Genomic DNA, 22,218 nt, shown 5'->3' with positions numbered 1-22,218 from the left:
GGGAAAGGCCAGAGGACAACCTAACCCGCCTCGGAGAGCAGGAGAGACACAGCCGGGGGAAGGGGGGGGGGATGCGTATCCAACCCTACCTTGCTGTACCAAAATAAATAAATTGAAACAACAACAACAAACAAACAAACAACAAACCCACAACAAAACAGCCAAACAAAAAACGCGCGGGGGGGGGGGAGGGGGGGAGAAGGGCTGCCTTCCTTGTGGCAAGGCTCCTTCCGCGAAACCCCCCCGCCTTTCGGGCCCCACCCGCCGCTAACGGTGCCGCTTCAGCCCCTGTCGCCCCGCAAACTCCGCTCCCAACGCGGCGCCGAGGGCGGGAAGCGGGAGCCCCCCGGGGTGGGCGCAGCGTGTCTCCAGCCCCCGGGCACCCCGCATAGGGCATCCCGCTGCGGGCACCCCACACCGGGCACCCCACCGCACCCACAGCTCCCCATCCCTCCCCGGGGTGGGCCCGGCGGCACTTGCCGTGCAGAGCGGCGGGACGGCGGCAGCCGGGGGAATGAATGCAGCCACGATCCGGACACAGCCTTATCTCTGGCAGGGAACAAATACGGCGTTAATTACAGCCTCGCCGAGAAAACTGCTATTGTTTCCAGTCAAAGGCAGGCGGCAGTTTGAAAGGGTTTATCCTCGGAGCCCTGTTATCAGCTGATCTGCATCGCGGTGCCGAACTGACAGCTCTTGGGGCTGCGACAGGGCGGGGGGTTATGCTTTAGAAGAAAGAACAAGAGGAAGGAGATCAAGTGCGGGCTTCCCCCCCACCCCGCCCCCCGCCCCCCGCCTCCCGCCCCGCCGCCCGCGTCTCCCCCGGCTCCCCGCGGCCGAGCTCCCCTCACGCCGGGGCGCAGCCGGCCCCAGCGCCGTGAGCCGAGGCCAGAGAAAACCTCCCGGACGCCGAAAACAACGTTTCTGGGACGTGCTCGGTGCCGAGCGGCCGTGACGTGGGAAAGGCACGGCGGGCCCCGCTGCCGGAGCCGGGAGGAGCGCCTGGCACACGCACACGCACACTCACCCGCGCACACGCGCGGCGGGCCCGGCGCAGGGGCGCGCACGCCGCCCAGGGAGAGCGGGGCGCGCAGCCACCCCCCTCCCCCCAACCCCCCCACCCCCGCCCTGCGCCCGGCGGAGGGGCGCGCAGGGGGGGACGCGCACGGGGCGCGCACACGCGCGCACACACACACCGGCACCCACGGAGGCTGGGTGGCTGGCTCTCACACACACAGGCACACGCGCACACACGCGCGCACACACACGCACACACACACGCACACGCAGCGGCGGAGACGCGCTCTCGCTCCCTCCGTACTCCCTGCGCGCCCGGCGTTCGCACCGCTTTGCTTCCCGACATCGGCAGCCAAGGACCCCCCCGCCGCTGTCCGGCCATTAGTGCCTGAGGGGGGAGGAGGAGGAGGGAGGAAAGAGGAATAAGTCTATTAGTAATAACAACAACAACAACAACAAAACCCACCAACAAATCTGCACTAGCGCCTTAGTCCTCCTCTCAGACCGTCGCCTGCCTGGCATCGCCGCTCATCGGGCTGCTGTGCTGAGACTTTGTTTCAAGTAAAAAAAAAAAAAAAAAGACCAAACAAACAAAAAAAAAACCTTCGCTTGCTCAGCCACTTCCATTTTTTCCCCCCTGCAGTCTCGCTGGTTTGAGGTGGTGGTTTTTTGGTTTTTTTTTTTTTTTTTTTTCTTTTCTTTCCCTTCATGTGGTTGGAATTGGTGGATCCGGAGCCAAAGCTGCTTTTTTTCCTCGGTGGGGTGTGTGTGTGGCGTGCGGGGGTTTTCTCGCTGCGTTTTTTATCTTCTGCTGCTTTTTTTAACCTTGGTTTTGAACCTGAGCCGGGGAAAATGGGAAACGGTGCTTCCGACAGAAGGGGAATCTCTCCATCACTGTTGTTGGGACGTGTGCCTCTGGTGCTAGTGTTTTAGAGAAATAGCCTGACAGCTTTCGGAGTGGAAGGTAAGGGTGCCCGGGGCATTTCCATTTCCCATTTCCCATTTCCAGGGATTACGACTGGAGAGCTTTTAGCTTGGGATTCCGGGGAGGAGGCGGCGGAGGAGGGGGACAGGCTGTTGCTGAAGGATAGAGACAGCACATACAAAATGATCTCCGCATTTACTTCAGCGCTGCAGTTTAAAAGTTAGAGAAGTCCGTTTTGCGACAGGTCTGCTTCCCTGAGAGTAATTTCCAGCCAGACGGAGAAAACCTGAGGTTTGTGCACGATTGGGGTAATTGGGGGGGGGGGGGGGGGGGGGGGGGAGATATGCTAGGTTAATAGGAAGTTAAAATAAGAGAAGTCAGTGGGTCTTCTGTTGGGGGAAAAAATAAGTGGAGTGATGGCGCCGTCTATGTTCGGCTAAACTACAGTGTCACCTAGAAAATCAGTTTGGGGAATATCCAAACTAAACGCCCGTTTGCTTTTCAGCAGAAAAGGGTTCTCCCCCTTCCCAAATGGGCAACCTTAAGCCTCTGTGGCCGTTCTTTAACTCCCTCCTCCATGCAAAAGAAAGATCTTCTTAATCTGAGGAGTGCCTAATCCTTTCAGCGGACAGATTCACTCTTGTATTTAGCAATAGTGCAAACTAAACGAAATGCTGCCAGCACACTCATTTCGTGTGTGTGTGTGCGTGTAATGCACACAGGGAGAAAGAGAGATTAAGACAATGCTGTGTTTCAGTAGCCTTGCATGAACAAACGCACAACTAAAATGAGGGCTATTTGATTACATTTCTTCATAGAAAACAGGCAAGCACTGCAGACGTCTTTATTTTTCTAGTGCAAATATTACATAGGATGGGAAAAGTCGGAGGCTTTTTTCCTTTTCAAACAGAAAAGCAAATAAGTCCCCTTTTTGCTTTCAAGATTATAAAATTAATCCTTTTTCATGGGTGGAATTCCTAATTTAGACACTTATTGTCACATTGGCTTTCAACGCCTACTCCATCCTGAATAACACTGCGCAGAACTGCATTGCCTGCAAAGTGCTTCAGCAAAGGGGAAATTGTTTCCAGAATTCCTGATAAGTTTCTCTTTTTTAAAACCTTAAATGCTGTACTGGCCCTATTTGGAGAAGGAGGATCATGTTATTTATTGAGATAGACTCTCAGAATGGAGAAAATCTGACCATGTGGATAAACCCGGCAGCAGCTCTGCTTTTTTTTTTTTTTTAAACCTCCACTATAAAGAGGGTTAGAGTTGGTGCTGCTTTGCCCATTTCAAGATTCAGAGTTTGAATTATAATCTAGGAGATACGAAAATCTCTTCAAGGGAGCTTAATCCGGTGATTTGCTGTGTGTTACGCAATGGGAGACAGAAGATGCCTTGCTGTTTGGTGAGGAGATGAAAAGCTAGGCACAGACACACATCAAAACTCAGTAACAGTGCCTCTGTGTGTATGTCTGCCTCTGCTTACAGAGCAACAGTGGAAGAGACTGCAATCTAGAGAGTTTTGAAATTAGCTTGGCATCACTTCTCTCTGCTTGCGTTTGACAGCAGAAGGTGAAAAGCTACTCATTTGTAAGAGATAAGCAACTTCTGAAAGGTTCATGCTGAAAACGTTCAGTTTGAATTTTTTGGATAACATTACAGAGGTAAATATAAAGAAGGTTCGCGTTATTAACCTAGGCCACTGTTAAGAGATGAGAGGATGTGGAGGCTATAACGGTTGACAGGTGCAGTAAAACAGCTTTATCTGGGGGTACTAGCAGAGAGAATGTAGTACGTCTTTCGTCGTTCAAGTGCATGTCTGCAAAACACAGCTGATCAGATAGTACAAGATATTTGTAATAAGAGGGCAAGTGTAGTCCAATAGGTGCAGAGATCCTGCTGTAGCACTGGCAGCTATACAGAGATACTGGTTGTAGATACTAAATACAGTGATCCGTTTTATATATCCTAAGAGGTTGTAGCAGATTGAAATTACTATCTTAAAAAGCTGGCATTTAGTGGTAGTGTCAGACCGGCGCTGGTTTCGTCTGTCTGTCTCTGTTTCTTCCTCCCGTAGTCTCAAAATTGTGTTAATACATTATTCTCAGTATTTCCTACCTGGGTTTGCTTTTTATAGAGACCTCTGTATACCAGGTGGCCACTGCGAAGGCATGGGGGCATACGGGAGATCATGTTCCATCTGTAACAAATAATAACTTCAGCGTTTTTAAATTATGGCTATAATTCTTCACAGTTACTTCTCAGACTTGATAGAAAAATAATATATAACAACAGATGCTACCGGCTTTCTTGTTCTATTTCGGTGAAATTCTGCATGTGCATATTGTGTATGCATGTATATTACTACAGCAGACTACTTATTTACTTTTTGAAGAAATTAATAAATAAATTGCCCGTTTCTTGGTCTATCGGGTAAGGCGTCTAGGTTTTTACCTAAGTTGAGCAGTCCTAGTCCACGCCATGATGACTACATCCTAGACAGGAGAGGACATTCCTATTAATAATCTAATAGATGTTGTTTTTTAATTCGACTTGTAGAAGACTTGGCTGTTGCGATGGCCACGTGATGGCGCTGTGCACACAGCAGCAAACCCGTCCCTTGCGTTATAAAATAAAAATTACCTGCCCTTCTTTCTGAAAGGGGCTCTAACTGCAAGCTTGAAAACAGCTGGCTCGAATATTGGAAGGAGTTTGGTTTTCAATGCGTGAAGAATTCTACTTGCATTTTTATTTCATTTCATCTCCTGCAGGCCAAATGACATAGGATGAAGGCTGTTCGTAATTTGCTGATTTATATATTTTCCACCTATCTGCTGGTTATGTTTGGATTTAATGCTGCCCAAGACTTCTGGTGTTCCACGTTGGTGAAGGGGGTCATTTATGGATCGTATTCTGTAAGTGAAATGTTTCCTAAAAACTTCACAAACTGCACTTGGACGCTGGAAAATCCAGATCCAACCAAATATAGTATTTACCTGAAATTTTCCAAAAAGGACTTCAGCTGCTCCAACTTTTCCCTCTTGGCTTATCAGTTTGATCATTTTTCCCATGAAAAAATAAAGGATCTTTTAAAAAATAACCATTCTATAATGCAGCTCTGCGATTCCAAGAATGCTTTTGTATTTCTGCAGTATGATAAGAATTTTATTCAGATACGCCGTGTCTATCCTATCGATTTCCCAGGATTACACAAAAAAGAAGACGACCAAAAATCCTTCTTTGAGTTTTTGGTGTTGAACAAGGTGAGCCCAAGCCAGTTTGGGTGCCATGTGTTATGCACTTGGTTGGAGAGCTGCTTGAAATCTGAGAACGGGAGAACCGAGTCCTGTGGGATCATGTATACAAAATGCACCTGCCCTCAGCATTTGGGAGAATGGGGAATAGACGACCAGTCCCTGGTGTTGCTCAATAACGTGGTGCTGCCCCTCAACGAGCAGACGGAGGGCTGCCTGACCCAGGAGCTGCAAACCACCCAGGTCTGCAACCTCACCAGAGAAGCCAAACGGCCACCAAAAGAAGGTAGGTGCTTCTTGGAGGGGGGGTTGAATCCCACACCGGTGTGTAGGTCCTGCTGCCGGCACTCCTTGATACACACATCCATTTGACGTGCTCTCCGCTCCAGCTCGCCTCTAGACGAGGCAAAAGGGATGGAGAAGATGCACACTCCCTCAGGGCAGGGAGGGCTGCATTATGTTATCTAAACTGGCCTTACCTTCAGCATACAGTTCTGCTGAGCGCTGCTGAAACTCCTTGTAAGTAGGATCCATCTGTTTTCAGCCCCCACTTACAGTAATGCCCACAGGTGGCAAGCCAGGAGTCGCTCTCCCCCTCACCACCCCTTTGCTGCAATCACCCGACTACAAAATCTTGGCCTTCTTGGTGCAATCCCTTGACTTTGCAAGGAAAACGTTTCCAAAGGCATGCGGGCAACCTGACTAAAAGACCAGATTTACCATGGTCAGGACACCCGGTCTCAACTGGGCCAGACCTCAGCAACCTAAAAACAAACCAAAAGCAAATGCAGTTCTTCAGGGCGAGCCCTCTGCCTACGATGCCTAAAGACGTGAGGCACGTACGGTTTTGACCTGCTGGGAGCCCCTAGAAGGGGCCATGGAGCTGCTGCTGCACCCCTTCTCCAGGCAGCCTCGGCTCCAGGAGACGAAGGCTCTGAATCTCACAGCAATATCAGTGAGGCGGGGGTTGATGCGTCAGTCCCAGCAGCTGCTTCATGTCCCTGCTAGAAAAAGGGGGTGCTGTGGAAAGGTGGGAAAACAGGGTTCCAGCAATTAGAGTGGCAGCCCTCTGCCTAGCCCTTCTGCTTCATACCTCCTGTTTTGGCCTCCTGACATTTTGGGGAGTTCCTGGGGGGGGGGGGGGGGGGGGGATTTTGGGAAGGACTTTGTGGGATTGAGAGGCAGAGAAAGCATAGGCTGAACCTAGATGAGGGGCTCTGGCTGCGACCTGTGGGTGAGGGGGACCCTCGGAGCAGCCATGCAGGAATGGGGGAAGGAGGGGATGTGCCCCTGCGGCAAGGGATAAATCATCGAGCCCAGGGTATTGCATTTTAATGCAGGAAATGTTCCCCCTCTCCTTGTTTTCTGCATAGCCACAAAGCTCCCAGTCTGTGGCGAGGCAGCGCCAAGCTCCCAGCCCCCCTAATAGAAGTTGCTTTGTGGAGGAATGTAACATTGACACGTTGTTAGGAGAGGATTTTCTTTAAGGGCAGCCAAGCCCCAGTGCTGTGGGAGAAGAAAAGCTGAACTTGCTCCAGCTGCCGCGGTGCCAGCGGCTGCGGGCAGGGCCGGGGGGGAGGGGAGGGATGAGGGACACTTTTGGTGTCCTGCAGGTCAGCACCCAACAGCTCGGAGCCCAGGAAACAGAGCGATCGTAAACGACGGGGAAGCGGTGGAAAAAAAAAACCCAAAACCCAAACAAGAAACCACCAAACTCCCAGAGAAGCCCGTGCGGCGGCAGGGATGGTATTTAACATCCTTTAGAGCTAATGAGTGCCTTGGGAGGACGAGTCCGGCGCCCCGGGGGTTCACCCCGCCGCTGGGGGCTCTGCGCGGGGGTCGCCCCGCCCCGCCGCGCGCCCTCTCCGTTCGGTGGGGAGGCGCCGCTGGCCCCCTTCCCCCCGCGCCGTGTGGGTCGCGGGCCGGGGCTCCGGGTCGCGGCGGAAAGCGCCGCAGAGCCCCGAGGCGCGGGGGGAGGCGGCCGCGGCGTGGCGGCTGCCCCGCGTTTGCAGCCCCGAGCGAGCCCGGCGGGGCCCCGCGGGAGGGACTCCCTCCCACGGTGGGAGGAAGGCGCGTCCCCCCCTCCCCGGCCCCGGTTTCCACCCCGAGGTACCACCTCCTTGCTGGGGCGGGGGGAGAAGAAGTGCAAGCACGGAGGGGTGCACAGGCCCCCGGGGGCTGGCAAAAATAGGCTGGATTCCAGGGGGATGCGTGTCTCCCAGTTCAAGCACCTATTTCTGAAATGTGCTTAGTGGAAAGGACAGAAGCAACTTAGGGCAACCGCCTCTTCCCTACCCCCCTTAAATTTCTAAACACGTTCCCAACATGTTTTGCTTCTCATTTCAGACGTATTTTAATTCTTGCCCCTACTTGCGGGTTTTCCTGGATATTAGCTTGAGAAATGGCATTGTCAGAGCGGGTGGAAATTTTGTTCAGTAGGTGGAAGGTTTCCTTCCCTTGTTTTTCACTGTACTTAGTACGGGGTTTTTTTGGTATTGATGAGAATTTTAACAGTAACACAACTATTTCAATGTTTTATTTAATTCCTTTAATGCACTTGGAAGTTGTCCATCAGATTGTTATTAAAAGTTATAACGAGTTAGCAAAATAAGCCTCACAGCACTTCTCCGTAGTAGTATGCTCTTTCTCTTCCACTCAGTGTTTAAAGCATTTTCCCCCTCTCCTCAGAAGGCTAAAAATCTGCAAGAGAGGTGTGTTGAGTGTTTTCTGTAGATATAGTCACATTTATCAAGCATATTAGTCTGTGTATTTGTATGTATAAAGCCGGTCTGCGGTTCGGTTGAAGGCTTTATTGAGGAATCAAAATGTAGAATACTCCTGCCACAGACATAATGCAATTCATCACTTGTGTCAGCAAACATGTAGGCAAGAAATGCAAATTTTGTTTCACAGGCAATCTGGTTCGAGTTAGGTCAACACAGGTAGCAAAAATAAGGTTAACCAATAACTAAGAGAATGGGTTCTTGTTCTTAGAGTTCCTAGTGGCAGCTGAAGGTACAGTTCTGCTAGTGTAAGTTGTTTTAAGGAGAATGGACTTTGCCTAACACTGTAAAAGTGCTCCGGACTTGGTAAGATTGTGGCTTATGAATTCATGTATTACTTTGAGGTTTGGTGCTGACATTGCCTAGCAATAACTTTCGGAAAGGAACTGCAAAGACTTGACAGCTTTCTGCAGTATTATGCATACCCTCCCATCCTTCAGATTTGCTTTCATCAAGCTTGACTGTATGAAGTGCAAAATCTTTTCCCAAAACTATTTCCAGTCACATTCCAGTCACCAAAATATAAATAGAGAGCATTTAGATTAAAGTCTACTGTTTCTTTTTTGAACTTCTGAAGATTTTTACAATTTAAATATGACAAATGGCTTAGGAAAATGGATGAAAGTCAGTATTTTCCCTTTTTAAAAAAGTGTTGCATTTTACAAAAGATATGACAAGTATACAATGGATGATTGTGTTTCTAGAAGTGCTGAAGCACTGAAGAATAAAAGGAACTAGGGCAAAAAAAGGAAGCCGTAACTATTTTTTTTTTTTAATAAAATGGTTCGGAAATATGTGGTTTAATCAGCATCTCTTCCGTGGGCAGATCTTCCTTGGTGTCACTGATTAAAGCAATATTGAAAATTGCCACATTTTCAGTAAGACCCAGTTTCATTGTATCTTGATCCTTTTTCGTAGCCTTACATCTGAGGTGCTTAGCCTGAACCAAAGCACTAGCGAATAGATCTCAGCGAACACTCTGGCAGGGTCCTAAATTTAAGGGCTCAGGGGAATTTGTCCCCTTGGTCTTCAGTGCTGTGACTGGAGTGTCTCATGAAGTTTCTGTCAATAAGACAGGGCTCAGTTCCAGCTTTAGTTGACTTGGAAGGCCTTTGCATGTAGTCAATGCAAACGTATTTATGAATGATGGCAATAAGAATGCAGAAATGTCTTTTCTTATTGTGACCATTACAAAGCCATACTTAGAAACTAAAAGAGAGTTTTCCCTTGTGTTTTACTGCCATATCTGACAGGGGATCTCATAAAACAATGACAATAATTATTTCGTCCTCTTACGTTCATCCAACAGGAGAGGGGATATTCACATTAATTAAATCTTGGCATTTGGAGTTCCAGGCTTAATCTTGTATATCTTGTTCAGCCAGTCTAAAATAATTTCAGTAGGGATTTTTTAATATGCTAGAAATGTAGGATTGGTCTACTTTATCACAAATTCTAAGAGCTCACTGTGTACCAGCATCTCAGTATTCAGCAACTGTTTTTTTTTCCTCTGATTTCAGACCTGAAAACAACAGGGATGTTTTAACAGAGGCTTTACTATAATAGATGGCTCTTTAAAACAATCATTTATGATGCATTGTTGAATAACAGTAAGATGTAGGATGCAGATAGATTTGTGAAGCTGTCATGGCATGTATGCATTTATTTATATCATTCCATGAATGCCCACCTCCTGTTGCACACATTCAAGATGAATTTATAGTATTCATCACATACCCAGATGTCACTAGCTGGCTGAATAGGCTGGATGGACATCCCTGGTCAGAAAGTCATAGGCAGTAATAATATGTCATAACATGACTCCATCAGAGGTTTTAAACTGTTAAATCAGTGCAGGATTTGTCTAGGAAGACCAAAAATTACAAAATGGAGTCTAACAACCCATACGCTTCTACAGGGATATTTAATATTTAATGTGCAACAACTATTTGAGACTAATGAAATATTAGGAAATCCGAAATAAATAAAACTGTTGTCCAGAATATCGAATGAGTACAGTAACATACTTGGAAGATGCTTAATAGTTTTTATATCCTGCTGCTTGCAGTGGTTCTTTAATCTGTGAGTTCAAGGGGACAAAGGAAGGTGAGCACTAATGGACGATCAGGCTTTTTAATTTTGTGTGAAAGGTATTTTTCATTATGACTTATATTGTTTAAAACCTTAAATCTGATATACTAAAATAACCTGTTACCATGGATGTTATGAGCAGTTTGTTATCACACTGTTATGAGCATTTAGATCTCAATGAAAATCTACAATGTAAAGAAAAATAAACTTGCTTTAAAGAATTTTTTTACATGAATATTTTTCCTTCTGAAATGTTCACGGCCAAAACCACCATAGAAACTTTCATGAAATCAGTTAGAGACATTTTGTTTCTTTTTTATAGGTCTGGTTCCCAGTTGAAGGAAATGTTTCAAAATCCTCTGTGGATTCCAGTGTGCTTCATATAATGCCCTTCTTGACTTACTTTGCTAAAAGAAAACAATCACCCTAATAATTTATACTCTTAGTACATATTTGGGTCACTCTGGACCACTCATAATAGGATGCTTTATCAGAGCCATGTAAGTTTGATTTCAGATTTGTTTTTTGAAGCAATACACTATAGAAAAAACATTAATGACTGAAATCTCGTTTAATCAATAGGCCCCACCTTTGTTTTCAATGATTATATGCTATTATCACTAATGATTGTACTTAAGTTTGTGCCGTATTGATTATTTTCACGTGATTTTCTTCAGTAAACTGTGAAACTTCTTGTTTTGATGTGAAGTTTAGATCTTTGTGTGCAGGAGTTATTAGCACCACATATATTTGTACTGAATTTTTTGTGATTTCAATCAATCCATAAGTGAATTTTCTGATACCTGGCATATTACTTATTTTGTGGGAAAGGTCAGCCTACTGCAGTCAGGTGTTTGCCCTGCTTTTAGTGAGATCACAAATGTACTGTATAGGATCTGAATACCAGTTTTTCATGAGCTCATTGCTTGCGTGAAACATTCGTGGCTCCAATGATATAGTGTGTTGGGAGTCGTGTTAAAACCAAAACCAGGATTTTGGTTCCCCAGACTGCTATTTTTGCTTGAATTAAACCTCTATTTATGTGCATTATTGCACATCAGGCATTGTGGAGACCTGCTCTCATCTGGGGACAAATGGTGCTGGACGCCTCCACTCCAACGAGCGCGGAACATAAATAGGAACTAGTGATAAAGAATGGGGAAGGTATATAAAGAAATTAAGTCTTCAGTCTGAAGTCAAAGTATACCCAAATTAGGAACAGAGTTCTGACTCTTTTGCCACTGGCTGCAGTGAACAAGTACTCGATAGCACTACGTCCTGTACCCACAGATTTCAGAGCAGTCATGCCTTCTTTGTCTGCCTTTCTGATACCAGTAAGATGTGCCTTTTGTCTTCAAATACTTCGATTACACTTTGTCTGGGTGGGCCGAGTATACAACATGTTTACTGTATTTTAGACCTTGTCTTCTGGTTTGCTTGTGCTTTTGACAAATGTGGGAGCGTCCACGTGTAGAACAGCCATTAACAGAAGTTAATGGTGATTCTGTTTACATAGTGGGATATCAGTTATTAGACCTCAGTGACATTACATTGAATTATATTATAATGCAGATACTGCATTTCTTATTGTTATGCAGTTTTTTAAACCTATGTATTGATATTTTATATGTTTATACAATACAGTGATAATATAATAAATTACATTTAGTATGTTACCGGGTGCTCTTTTTAAAGCAATTTATCCTCTTCTGCTCAAATCTGTCCATATTGCTGTTTTCTTTAGTTTTCTGTTTGCAAAAGCATGGAAAAAAATCTGCTTTGTGTGTTGGTATACACAGAGGAATTTTCAGAGGAGACTTTCTTTTTCTCTTCTTAGGGAATTAATTTTATGAAGTTTATTCAGTTGTGTTTTATCAAAGGATTCCAGCTCAAAGTTGTTGTAGTTCTCAAATTGAAGTTTAGCTGTTCATTTATAAATATGCAGTAATTGTAATAAAACAAAGGTCACTGCAGAATTCCATTGAGCATTATTTGCATTCACTGTTAACAAGAAATATAAAATGCTCTTTAGGACAGAGAAAGTTGTACATGATATAAAGTACAAATGTACAAATTATGCATCACTTATTTATGAATATTTCAGAGTTTGAGCCTTTTCTGATGCTAGTTAAATCTCAAGTGGAAGGCAGTCAAATTTTTCAAAGTCATTCTCAGTTTTGTTAATCGCTTAGAGAAGTTATAAATACATTTTTTTGTCAAATTACTGACACATTTTTCAGATGGACTAGCCACCATCAGAATTAATAAAAACAATCTATAACAACAGTGTGTGAGACCGATGTTGTTACTTGACTCTGCAAAGGCCAAATTATTGTCCTTACTCACGGCAAATTCCCCATGCTATCAATATAATTTGGTCTAAATAAAGATTAGATTAGAGCCCACAAAAGAGATGTGAAACGGTGATAGCACGTGCTCCTTTTACCAAAATCAAATTATTTCATAATTTGTATTAGTTAAGATTTTTTTTTTTTCTCTGTAGTTCTACTTTTGAAACCATCTTTGATGTTTGGTAGAATTAAGCAGATGCGCTTAAAAAAAAGCAGTTTTGTAACTGCTTGCTATGTTTCTTTCTCTTTTAGCTGCTTAGCCTACCTCTTTAAGTGCTTTACTTTAGTTTCTCATTTTTGTTCTTCATTATCTGAAAGAGAAACAAGGCATATGACATACTCAAGTTAGCATTTGATGGGGCTGAAAATGCGTGCAACTGAAATTTGGAAGCGAGCATATTTCAGTTATTCAGTTCTAACTTTCTATTTCCTTGAAATGGTAAAACCACAACAAAAATATAAATTTTGAATACCATCATTTTTTGGTAGCTTGATAGAAAATTGTGACCATGGGGAGAACATTGTGTTATCCCGTTTTGGGCAATTTTCACCAATTTGTTCTCTTTTGTTCTTCAGGAGATGTAGAACACTTTTGGAGCTGACTTTGGTGCCTGTTGTTCTTCTGCTAGCTCATTCACCAGTTTTGGAGAGACAGTGTTTGTTATAGCATGGTTTGTAACTTTCAGCCATAGCTGATAGTTATGTGCTATTGAACAGCTTCGCTGAAGGATGATGGGAGGGTGAAGGATCAAAAGAGCAGTTCTCTGACTCTTAGCTGTGGAAAATGATTAACAGGACTTCCAATATTTCCACTTTTAACTGGCACTGGAAACACCTTATATTAAGTGGGAATTTGTTAACCAGTGTCATCAACTGAGGTATGTTACCACAAGTTGCTTGTGAGAGTCTGAGACCCCATTGCTGCTGAGGTGGCTCTGGCTTCACCCCTTTCCCTTTGCTGAGCTATGTCAGTAAAACAGCCAACAGAAAACTATTCACCTTGGGTTTTTTTTCAGTTGGTTGAACTTGGTAGTGGGTGAGTGTGCTATGATGGCCCAGCTAAGCTGCTGTGAGTACCAAAGAGTGGCACAAGAAAGGGCTGGAGAGGAAGAGTGGTGCTGGTTTAGCCAGATTTAGATTTGCTTAGGCAAAGAAAAAAATAAATTCTATCAAACAGTGGTCAATACATGTTTCCCTTGCCAGCTCCTTTGGATGTGTTAGCAGCCAGTTACATTGTACTATGTTTGTAGGCAGCTGTACCAGGTTTGGTTATGGTATTACTGGTGGATCCTTCCAAATAGTGTCCAAGATACATGTTTATGCAAGGCTTCCTGCTGACTATTAAAGAGTGGTGCAGATTGCTGTGAAAGTGCACAGAGTGCTCAGGGATGAGCCTGAGAAGCCCTTGGAGCTCATTCCTGTAGTGTAGCTAGAAAGGGCTTAAATTATGGATTAGAAAATCAGGGAATTGATTTCATGCTATTTATTGGTTATATTTTACATGCTTCATCCAAGAACACTTTTTCCTAAACTCGTTTTGGAAAATCTTAAGTCTGAAGATTTCATGTGGAATATTTCTTAGAATCCTAAATGGTTCTCTTTTTCTTATACAGCGTTTGCTTCTCTATCCTATGAATATATTCTTTGCAGTCCCTTCTATACTGTATACATATAATATTTTAGTTGTCTGCAGAGCTGGGCTCTTCAGCTTGAACAATAATGAGTTATGTTTTTATCCTTGGAAGTGTTTTGTTTGTTCTGTGGCATTGGCTGCTATCTGCGGTGATTGGCACCCATACAGATGCTCCATACTGGTAGGTTTGTAGGTTGATAGATGTGCTTCATACTGACAGAGGAGAGAAGGAAAATGTTCAGCACTGCAGGTGTAATGTGAGTACAGAGCGTAGTCCAGCTGATCCCGTCTGCACCAAATGTCTAGGAAGTTACTAATATTAAAGAGAGTATCACGAAGGTTCACTCTCCTTGGAAGGGAGGAGGGTGCCAAGTCCCAACACCTGATAAAGTTGTGGGAGTTATGTATAGGGCCATAGGAGTTCAGCTGATGCTATTATTTCCGTTCATAAATGCAATAGATATGAGTTTCACCTCTTGAAGCAGAATTACTATCAGAAGAAAGGTTTGATAGTTACTGTCCTGGGGGAATGTAATATACTTAAAATAACTGGAGTCAGGCCTGGAACCAATGTTTTCCTGTCTCATAGATGAATGTAAAAATTATTACATGTTTGTTCTCTTTAGTCCACTGAATTTTTTAGTTATCCACAAGAATCGGGGCAGCTTCAAACTTGGGAAAAATCAAGAATATTCCTATTCCTTGACCAGACAGAACCTTCTGAGAAGCAGAGCCACCGAGTTCGAATTGCTCCAGGTGATGCAGTTCTTTACAGGGCATTCAGGTCTGGGTTGGCAGTATATACACAGAATATTATAAAAGGAGGATGCCATTATAAAAGGAGGATGCCATCTCTGTCTGTGGCTTGTGCAAAGCTTGGTCAAGAAGGTGTGGTCCAAGATCACCTTTTGGATTCAGCCCTACTGGCAAATAGGTGCAAGTGACTCAGGAGTTTGCTGCTTCTTGCAGCTAAGGCAGTGCCCAGACCCCTGTGCGCACCTTGTGTGTGTTGCTTAGGGCACTTAGACACCAGAAATTGTGGGCTACCCTGGGATGAACATTTTGGAGGTGCCCATTTTGGAGGTCCATATTTTGGGTATATGTCTTGGAAGTGATGATGAGGCCTGTACATTTATTCGATTTCTTTGTAAATACAGCTTCTGTGCATCACTTCCTGTTGCCGCAGTATTGTTCTAATAGGACTTCCTTGCCTTCTGGTGATATTATGAGGATAAATACATAAAAGTTTACAGTTTGCTCAGTAATCAGTGTCATGCAGGTACTTAAAATAGATAGTTTATGCCATCACTGCTAAACCTGCAAGATTTTGTTCCCCCATAGCTCTGATGAAAATCAAATTCATGTTGTCTTCAGGTATTTTCTGGTGCTTGTAGTGAAAGTGTGATTTTATTGGCTGTTTTGCAGATGAAATGTATGAAGGGAATGAAGGACTCCTACATTTATCTCCTATTCCATGCTTTTAAGGTTTTGGATAATGGATTTTTGTCCATGTGAAATCTGAAGTGTTGCAAAAAATAGATTTTAGTCTGATAACATAACACATACAGTAACTTCACAATAAAAATTTTCTATCATAAATAAGACATGAAGGGGAAACCAAGCGTGCCAGGATATAGCATCAAAATATTTTTCAGACATGACTAAATTCCTGCTTCTGTGTTCACTTGCACAAAATTAATCTCATTGAATGAACAGGATTATTCATGTAAATGGGATTTAATTAAAAGCAGGTTTGCCAGTAAATACCCTCAATTGAAAATGTGGGTACCTTAAATATATCTAATCAATATTAGAACAGGAAAGCATTATTATTAACAATAATTTATCTAAATATATAAACCAAATTAAGAATTAGTAATAAATTACTATCAAAAAATAAATATTAATAAATGTTAATAATAGATTAATAACACATTTACTATATATGGACTGCCTTACATAAGTTAGATAAATATTCTTTGTTCTAGTTATTAGAACCTAAAAAACAAAGTTTTTGTCCCATTCCCAGGTCTGCACTGCTTTAACTGGTCATCAGTGTATTCTTCATTGTCTCTGGGTTCCCCAGTGCCATCCTCTGCCCCTCACTGACCCTGCCAGACCCATGCTCCCCTGCACTGCATCCAGTGTCCCCTGCTTGGACGCCTCTGCTCTCAAACCATTCTCTCATTGCCACCACTGTGCTCTTCTGCATTGCATTATGCTGGGGTAATAAGAATAACTTTGTTGCTACCATCTCTATAAAGGATATGGTTCTACAAAGATAAGCAGAAGTTAAACAGATCAGGCAATAGCTGGCTGGTCATTAAACAAGCTAAACAAAGCTCTGGGAAGAACAAGACAAGTTCAGACAATACTTGACATGTCCCGAGGCTTTTTAATAGCAGCAGTGGTGCTGTATTTATTGGGTTACAGGGCTGCACTAAAAACCATTTATAATTAGTCAGCAAGAATGTCACTGGTTTTCATCGTTGTACTTTTATTTCTCCTTTCTGTTGAATGTGTCCAGGAGCTGCCACAGAATTTGTTACAAAATTTCAGCATTCTAAAGCCTGAACCTTTTTTTTTCTTTAGACGAAGAAAAAAGTAGTGTCACCTTATTGATTTACATTTGACAAATGGTATCACACTAGACGCATCTGGGCAAAAGCAGGAATCACTTTAGGAGCAGTTTACTGATGTTTGGCTATGACTGACACAACTACTGTAGGAACAGATGATTCTAAATTCTTGTTTTTATGTAAATTTGGGTTTATGTTTATCTCTAAATTTTTCCGTTCATCAAACATTTTGAATATATGCTATGTGTTTGAACATGAAGTTGACAGTCATTCAAGATGACAGCCATTGTCAGGGAATTTCTTCCTAAGAAGGAGAAGGCATTAAATTATGAAGTACTGGAAGATAATATTTATTATATTATGAGCTGTGGAAGAATATGTGGCCCCAAAGAATGTGAGTAAAAGTTACAAAAAAAGATGACAAAAAAATCATCTTAACAACAGAATTTATAATTCACCTAGATGGAATAAGGTGAGAACTGCTAAAGCAAGCACATAGGATATTTTGGTAATCTACCGAAACACTGTCCAGCAATTATTAGATTGGTAACTGCCATTTTTGAAATCCTAACTGATTATCTTAAAGTAATGCTGTGGCAGAGTGTCAAAGGATTTTTCATATTTCTAAGGTCTGTTTTCTATCACACGTATGCTTCAACCACAATATTTCATTTTGAATAGTTGGGTATGAAAGATCTTAGAGAATCAGTTTGCATTAAAATCAATGTGGATCTTTTCAATGATATGGTTGCTATTTTTCTGGCTAAGAAAGATCTCAAAAAATACAAGTTATTTTGCTAGCAGCACAGAACGTTGTGAATTGCGTAGCCGTATTAACATGGATTTTTTGTTACATGTCTGATACCAACCAAGGATTTACAAGTCTTGTCCATTCAGTCTTTCCTCACAGCTCAGTTATCATTACAAGTTTTGAGCTTATGTTTCGTGATTACTTACAGTCTTTGTGCATTTTAGGGGTGAATACTGTTAATTAAAGGTGATCTTTTTTGGCAAATTAAGGAGAATCACTGTGGTATTCTGAAGAGAAGTCTACGTGGACCTTTACACAGGGAGAAAATTAGATTCCAAATCAGCTGAAAAGATGAAAATTCAGAAAGTACTTGTGTCTGTTATATGGATTAATTCAAAATACATAAGTAAATTAAACAATTGAGGCTAGGCATAGGGTACACTGGAAATTTCTTGAGGAAAAAAATACTGGAGGTGCTAAATCCCATCTACTGAAAGACACTATTGCGATATGACACCAGAACGATGTCTGGTACTGTGATATAGTTGGGAATCCTGCCATTTCAGGACAGGGGTCCTTTTGGCATGCAGGCAAAAAGATCCCCGGTATTCTCCTTTGTTCCTTTGGCAGCCACACATTGCTCATGGTAGTAGTGATGTGCTGGCGAAGACACAAAGTGCTGTGTTGATCAGAGAATATGTTATGTGCATGCTAACTTGAAGGATGATCACACACTGTTCCTCTCGTAAGACAGACCCTCAGGCCACAAAGTCCATTTCAGCATGTTTGGTATTTGTAACTTGTAGCTCTCTGTTAGAAATTGTCACATTGCCCTGATGGAGCTCACAGCTAAATACTGAGCAGGCTTCTTGGTTTGCAGCTCATAACACCAGGTTTATACATACTTAAGCTTCCCTTGAAATTATATTGGCTCTAAGCATGCTTTTTGCTTTTTGCTCTTTTTTTTCCCTTGGTCTCCCTGTGCTTTGTCTTGTCTCTAGGTTGTTAGCTCTTTACATTAGTCTTTCAGCTAAACCCTCAGATTTCCCAGAAGCTTGCACTTTCACAGAACTCCAGTCTTATTAGTACTCTAAGCTTACAGTTTATCCCTTCTGGGGCATAAAATAGGTGAAGTAAACAAACACAGAAGCTTTGTAGGAATTACAAATGAAAAAAAAAACCAAAACAAAAGAAAAAACAGTCTTTATTTCAGCTAGCCCACAAAATGTACAGGCTTGGACAAAGAAATAGAATCCCTGTATTTAATTCCCTGGTTTGGTTTCCTCATCACTCTGGTCACGCAACCAGTTGAAGTTGAAGGCCTGTGAAGAATCCAGTATTCCCAGCTTTATGCTCTACTTTACACAGGATTCTTCTGTGTTATGAATTCTCTTCAAATCTGTTTCTTTTCTACCATTGCCCTATGCCATCAGCTTCCACTGTTTTTCTCCATTGGTTTTATGCACGAAAAGGTCTCAGTCACAAAAGATGGGATATGCCTTTCAGCCCACGCCCCATTCATTTCTGCAAGTCCCATTACTGCTGTGATGGTAGAGTGTAGGCAGGCAACCAAATTGCAGTGGGTTAAGCTAGGATGTGAAATTAATGTGTACATTGCCCAGAGCCTAGTCTTCCCTCAGTCAGCAGCACTTTAACCACCAGTACAGGGTGGAGTTTCCTCTGAGTTGCTTCTAGTGACGCCGCAAATCTTGCTTTCTTATTTCTTGCAGTGCTGTAGTTTCACAGGAGTATCAGAATGTACTGACACTTAAACGTGAGCCCCTTGCCTACTAGTGAGGGCAGTATCCTAGGAAAGTGAAAATATGGGCTTAAGTTTCCTCAGGCTAAGGATGACCATGAACCTATATATCCTCCTCCTTAAGAGATGCTTACTTTAAGTAACATGTTTATATGTGAAAGGCATATTCCATCTTTTTCCATAGCTAGTATTTTTGAATAAAAGTGAGCAAGAAATCTTTGGGTTCAGCTCAGTACTCAGATACATAGTATTGCCCAAAAGCACATAGAGATCATCTGGTCATGAGCAGGTTAGATGCACAGCAGACTTATGTGGTCACCTACATCCCCGACCAGGCTTGAAGAGGGAGGTACAATGTGCAGTCCTGGAAGCCTTTATTAAGGCCCACTGGGAACAGATGTGTTCCCACACAGGCATCTGAGGAGCTAATTCCAGCCCATCTGCACCACTTGCTTGAAATGAAGCTTCCAGTTCTGTTCAGCCACCAAAGCCGGTATCTAGACCATGTACAAATATTGTGAGTTAACCCATTTGCAGTAACCTTGAAGATTTTCATGATGTTGCTTGTCAAGCTTTGCCTTCGTCAGTATTTAATTTCCACTGATTTTAATAAGATTGAAGGGGAGAAGGCGAGCCAGAGAGTCTTTCATGTTCTCTGGTTTTGGGTTCTTGTCAGTTTAAACACTAAAACTACTAGAAAGAGACACACACTCTTAAAAATTAAATTCTCAGTGAAATTTCTAGATTTTATTTATAGCAATCATTGGTTTTTCTCTTTATATAAAAGCACAGTTACAAGTAAGGTACTTATTAGTGTAAGAAAGACAAAGGTATAGGTGTTATTTAATCAAGATTCTATTTTTCTTATTGCAGTGGTTTCACTGTCACAAATGATTACTATATTTTTAATAGATCTCCCATGTGTAAATGCACTGAAGTCTACTCAAATGTAGACAATACCTTAATCTAAACAACATAAGAAGTCTTTGAAATCACATGAATTATAAACAACATTGAAATACTTTCATTTATGAGTACAAATGTGTAACAAATGAAAGAATTAAAATAAATAGTTCAAGGTATGTTGTACATATTCTTGTTCAAATTATTTATAATAAACCACACTATAAGCTCAGACAAATGGAAATAATTGCCTACCTAGAGACAATTGAGTCTAATGATATCATAAATAATTTACACTTTCATTTGGAGGATCTAGCTTATCAGAAACTGTTGAAATCAATGTTTTTTACCACAGAATAATGGCTGTTCCTTCTACATCATTGCATCTGCAATAGCATAAAAATGCTTTAGATTGTCCCCTGGATTTTTATGGGATTGTCTCTGTTTGGTTTGAGGATTATGGAATGTTAAATACTGTTAGGAGAGAGTAATCCATGTAGGCTGGTTGTCACCTCTGCCAAAGAAACAGATGGACTGATGACCTTTTCAGGGCAGTGTTAGATCTATGTGCTTTTGAGTGGCAATGGTGCCAGGAGCACTCTTGCTCTCTGAGCTGTCTTTATTCAGTTAATCTTCATTTGTATCGCTGATTAGCTTTAATGACCAATCACAGCCTTATTTTACTTTTTTGTTTGTTTGTTTTGTATTCAAGAAAATGCTATAAATAACCCCCTCCCTTTTTTAGTCACTCTGTTTCTGGCCCATTTGCCACAGGTGAATTTGTTCTAGTTCTCCCAGGTGAACTTTTAGTAGCATGAATTTTGAACTCTGGCCTGATATCGTACATAAATGTCTTTGTCCACACAGGTGTCCCCTACAGTCTTTGAGCACACATTTCTGTTTTCCAAGAAGTTTCATTTTTGTGTACACCACTCATTAGTCACACAACAAGCACAACCACACAGCACTCAGTTTTATAGTACTAACAATTTTGTGTTCCATTGATGTACAAATCCATGGTAATCTGGAACAAATCAATGCCATCTCACTGAGAAATATGCAGTTATAATGTTTCAACAAATTTCCTAATGACATTAAACAGTATCTTCTGACTTTACTTTTTTTTACTATATTTTCATAGATGGTGTCTTTTTTATTCTGTTATATGTGCATTAGATTATTTCCTATATTTCTGCAGAAACTGTTGATATACAGCTATCAAAAGGCAATTTACGGCTCCACCAGTAAGTCTGGGAGGTCTATGAGAACAACAGGATCCTGGTTTCTGAGGCTACCCTCAACCATTTTAACACTAATAAAATAAATTAACAAAGTGCTGGTGTTCTTTGTAGCTGTCCTTATTTAGAAAAAAAATGTATAAACATATCAGCTTTACTTTTTTTTTAGGTTCTGCTCTGAATGGATAGAAAATCGTTGTAAAGTTAACACTGGGAAAACTCTGGAAAACTCATAAGTGAGGTTGGAGTCTTGACTCTTTTCTAACATCAGCTAGGTTGGGACAGTTAGCTGGGCCACTTTTTTGTTGCAAGTTAGCTTCTAGAACTGACAGTGGTCCCTGGAAGATCACTTAAGTTAGGAAGCCATACTCATGGTTTGGTTATATTTTATCATTCCCCTGGTGTGATGTAGTGTGCAGGATTCAGATGTTGAGCAGTCCCAGAAGACCAAAACTCAAGCTTTCAGCTTAATTTATGGCTGAAATAGAGATTTTTTTAATGTATAAATGCATATTAAGATTTTGGTGTTCTTTCATATTTGAGAGTAGTTCATTGTGTTCATGTAATCAGATGTAATAGTAAATTCAAGAGATTTTAAGGGCGGTGCCTTAAGGCTAACATTTCACTTCCAGACTGATTTTTGTGAATAGATTCCAAAAGACTTTTGAAATTATGTGAAATAGACTCACAGATAAATTTAGGTTTGAAGGGACTTCTGAAGGTCATATAGTCCAATCCCTTCCTCAGGGTAAAACTAATTGAGTTGCACATTTTATTTCAGTCTTCTCTTTGGTTCATAGTGCAGGTTTCTTGATCCCTAACAGTTTGTACATATGTCAGTATTCAGCAAATAGCTAGACCTATAATCGGAGCTAGTGTGTATGTTGTCAGTGAGTTTTGTTATTTCTGTCAGTCACTGTAATGGTCC

At 42.2% G+C, this 22,218-nt stretch overlaps 1 protein-coding gene across 3 annotated transcripts in view; it reads left to right on the top strand.

Annotated features, from left to right (window-relative positions):
• The first annotated feature begins 1,176 nt into the window (after positions 1–1,176).
• The window catches only part of ADGRB3 (adhesion G protein-coupled receptor B3), a 462,905-nt gene continuing 441,863 nt past the window's right edge, over positions 1,177–22,218 (top strand). For 2 of the 3 annotated variants that reach the window (XM_064447845.1, XM_064447844.1), the window contains exons 1-2: positions 1,177–1,981; positions 4,720–5,488. In XM_064447845.1, coding sequence (XP_064303915.1) covers positions 4,735–5,488 — 754 coding nt within the window. In that variant the 5' untranslated portion in view covers positions 1,177–1,981; positions 4,720–4,734. The remainder of the gene's footprint in view (positions 1,982–4,719; positions 5,489–22,218) is intronic. The other variant, XM_064447843.1, reaches the window with a different exon arrangement.

The sequence above is a fragment of the Phalacrocorax carbo genome, chromosome 3 (assembly GCF_963921805.1).
Source record: "Phalacrocorax carbo chromosome 3, bPhaCar2.1, whole genome shotgun sequence".
In the NCBI taxonomy this organism is placed as follows: domain Eukaryota; kingdom Metazoa; phylum Chordata; class Aves; order Suliformes; family Phalacrocoracidae; genus Phalacrocorax; species Phalacrocorax carbo.
This window is presented reverse-complemented; position numbering and strand designations above follow the sequence as displayed.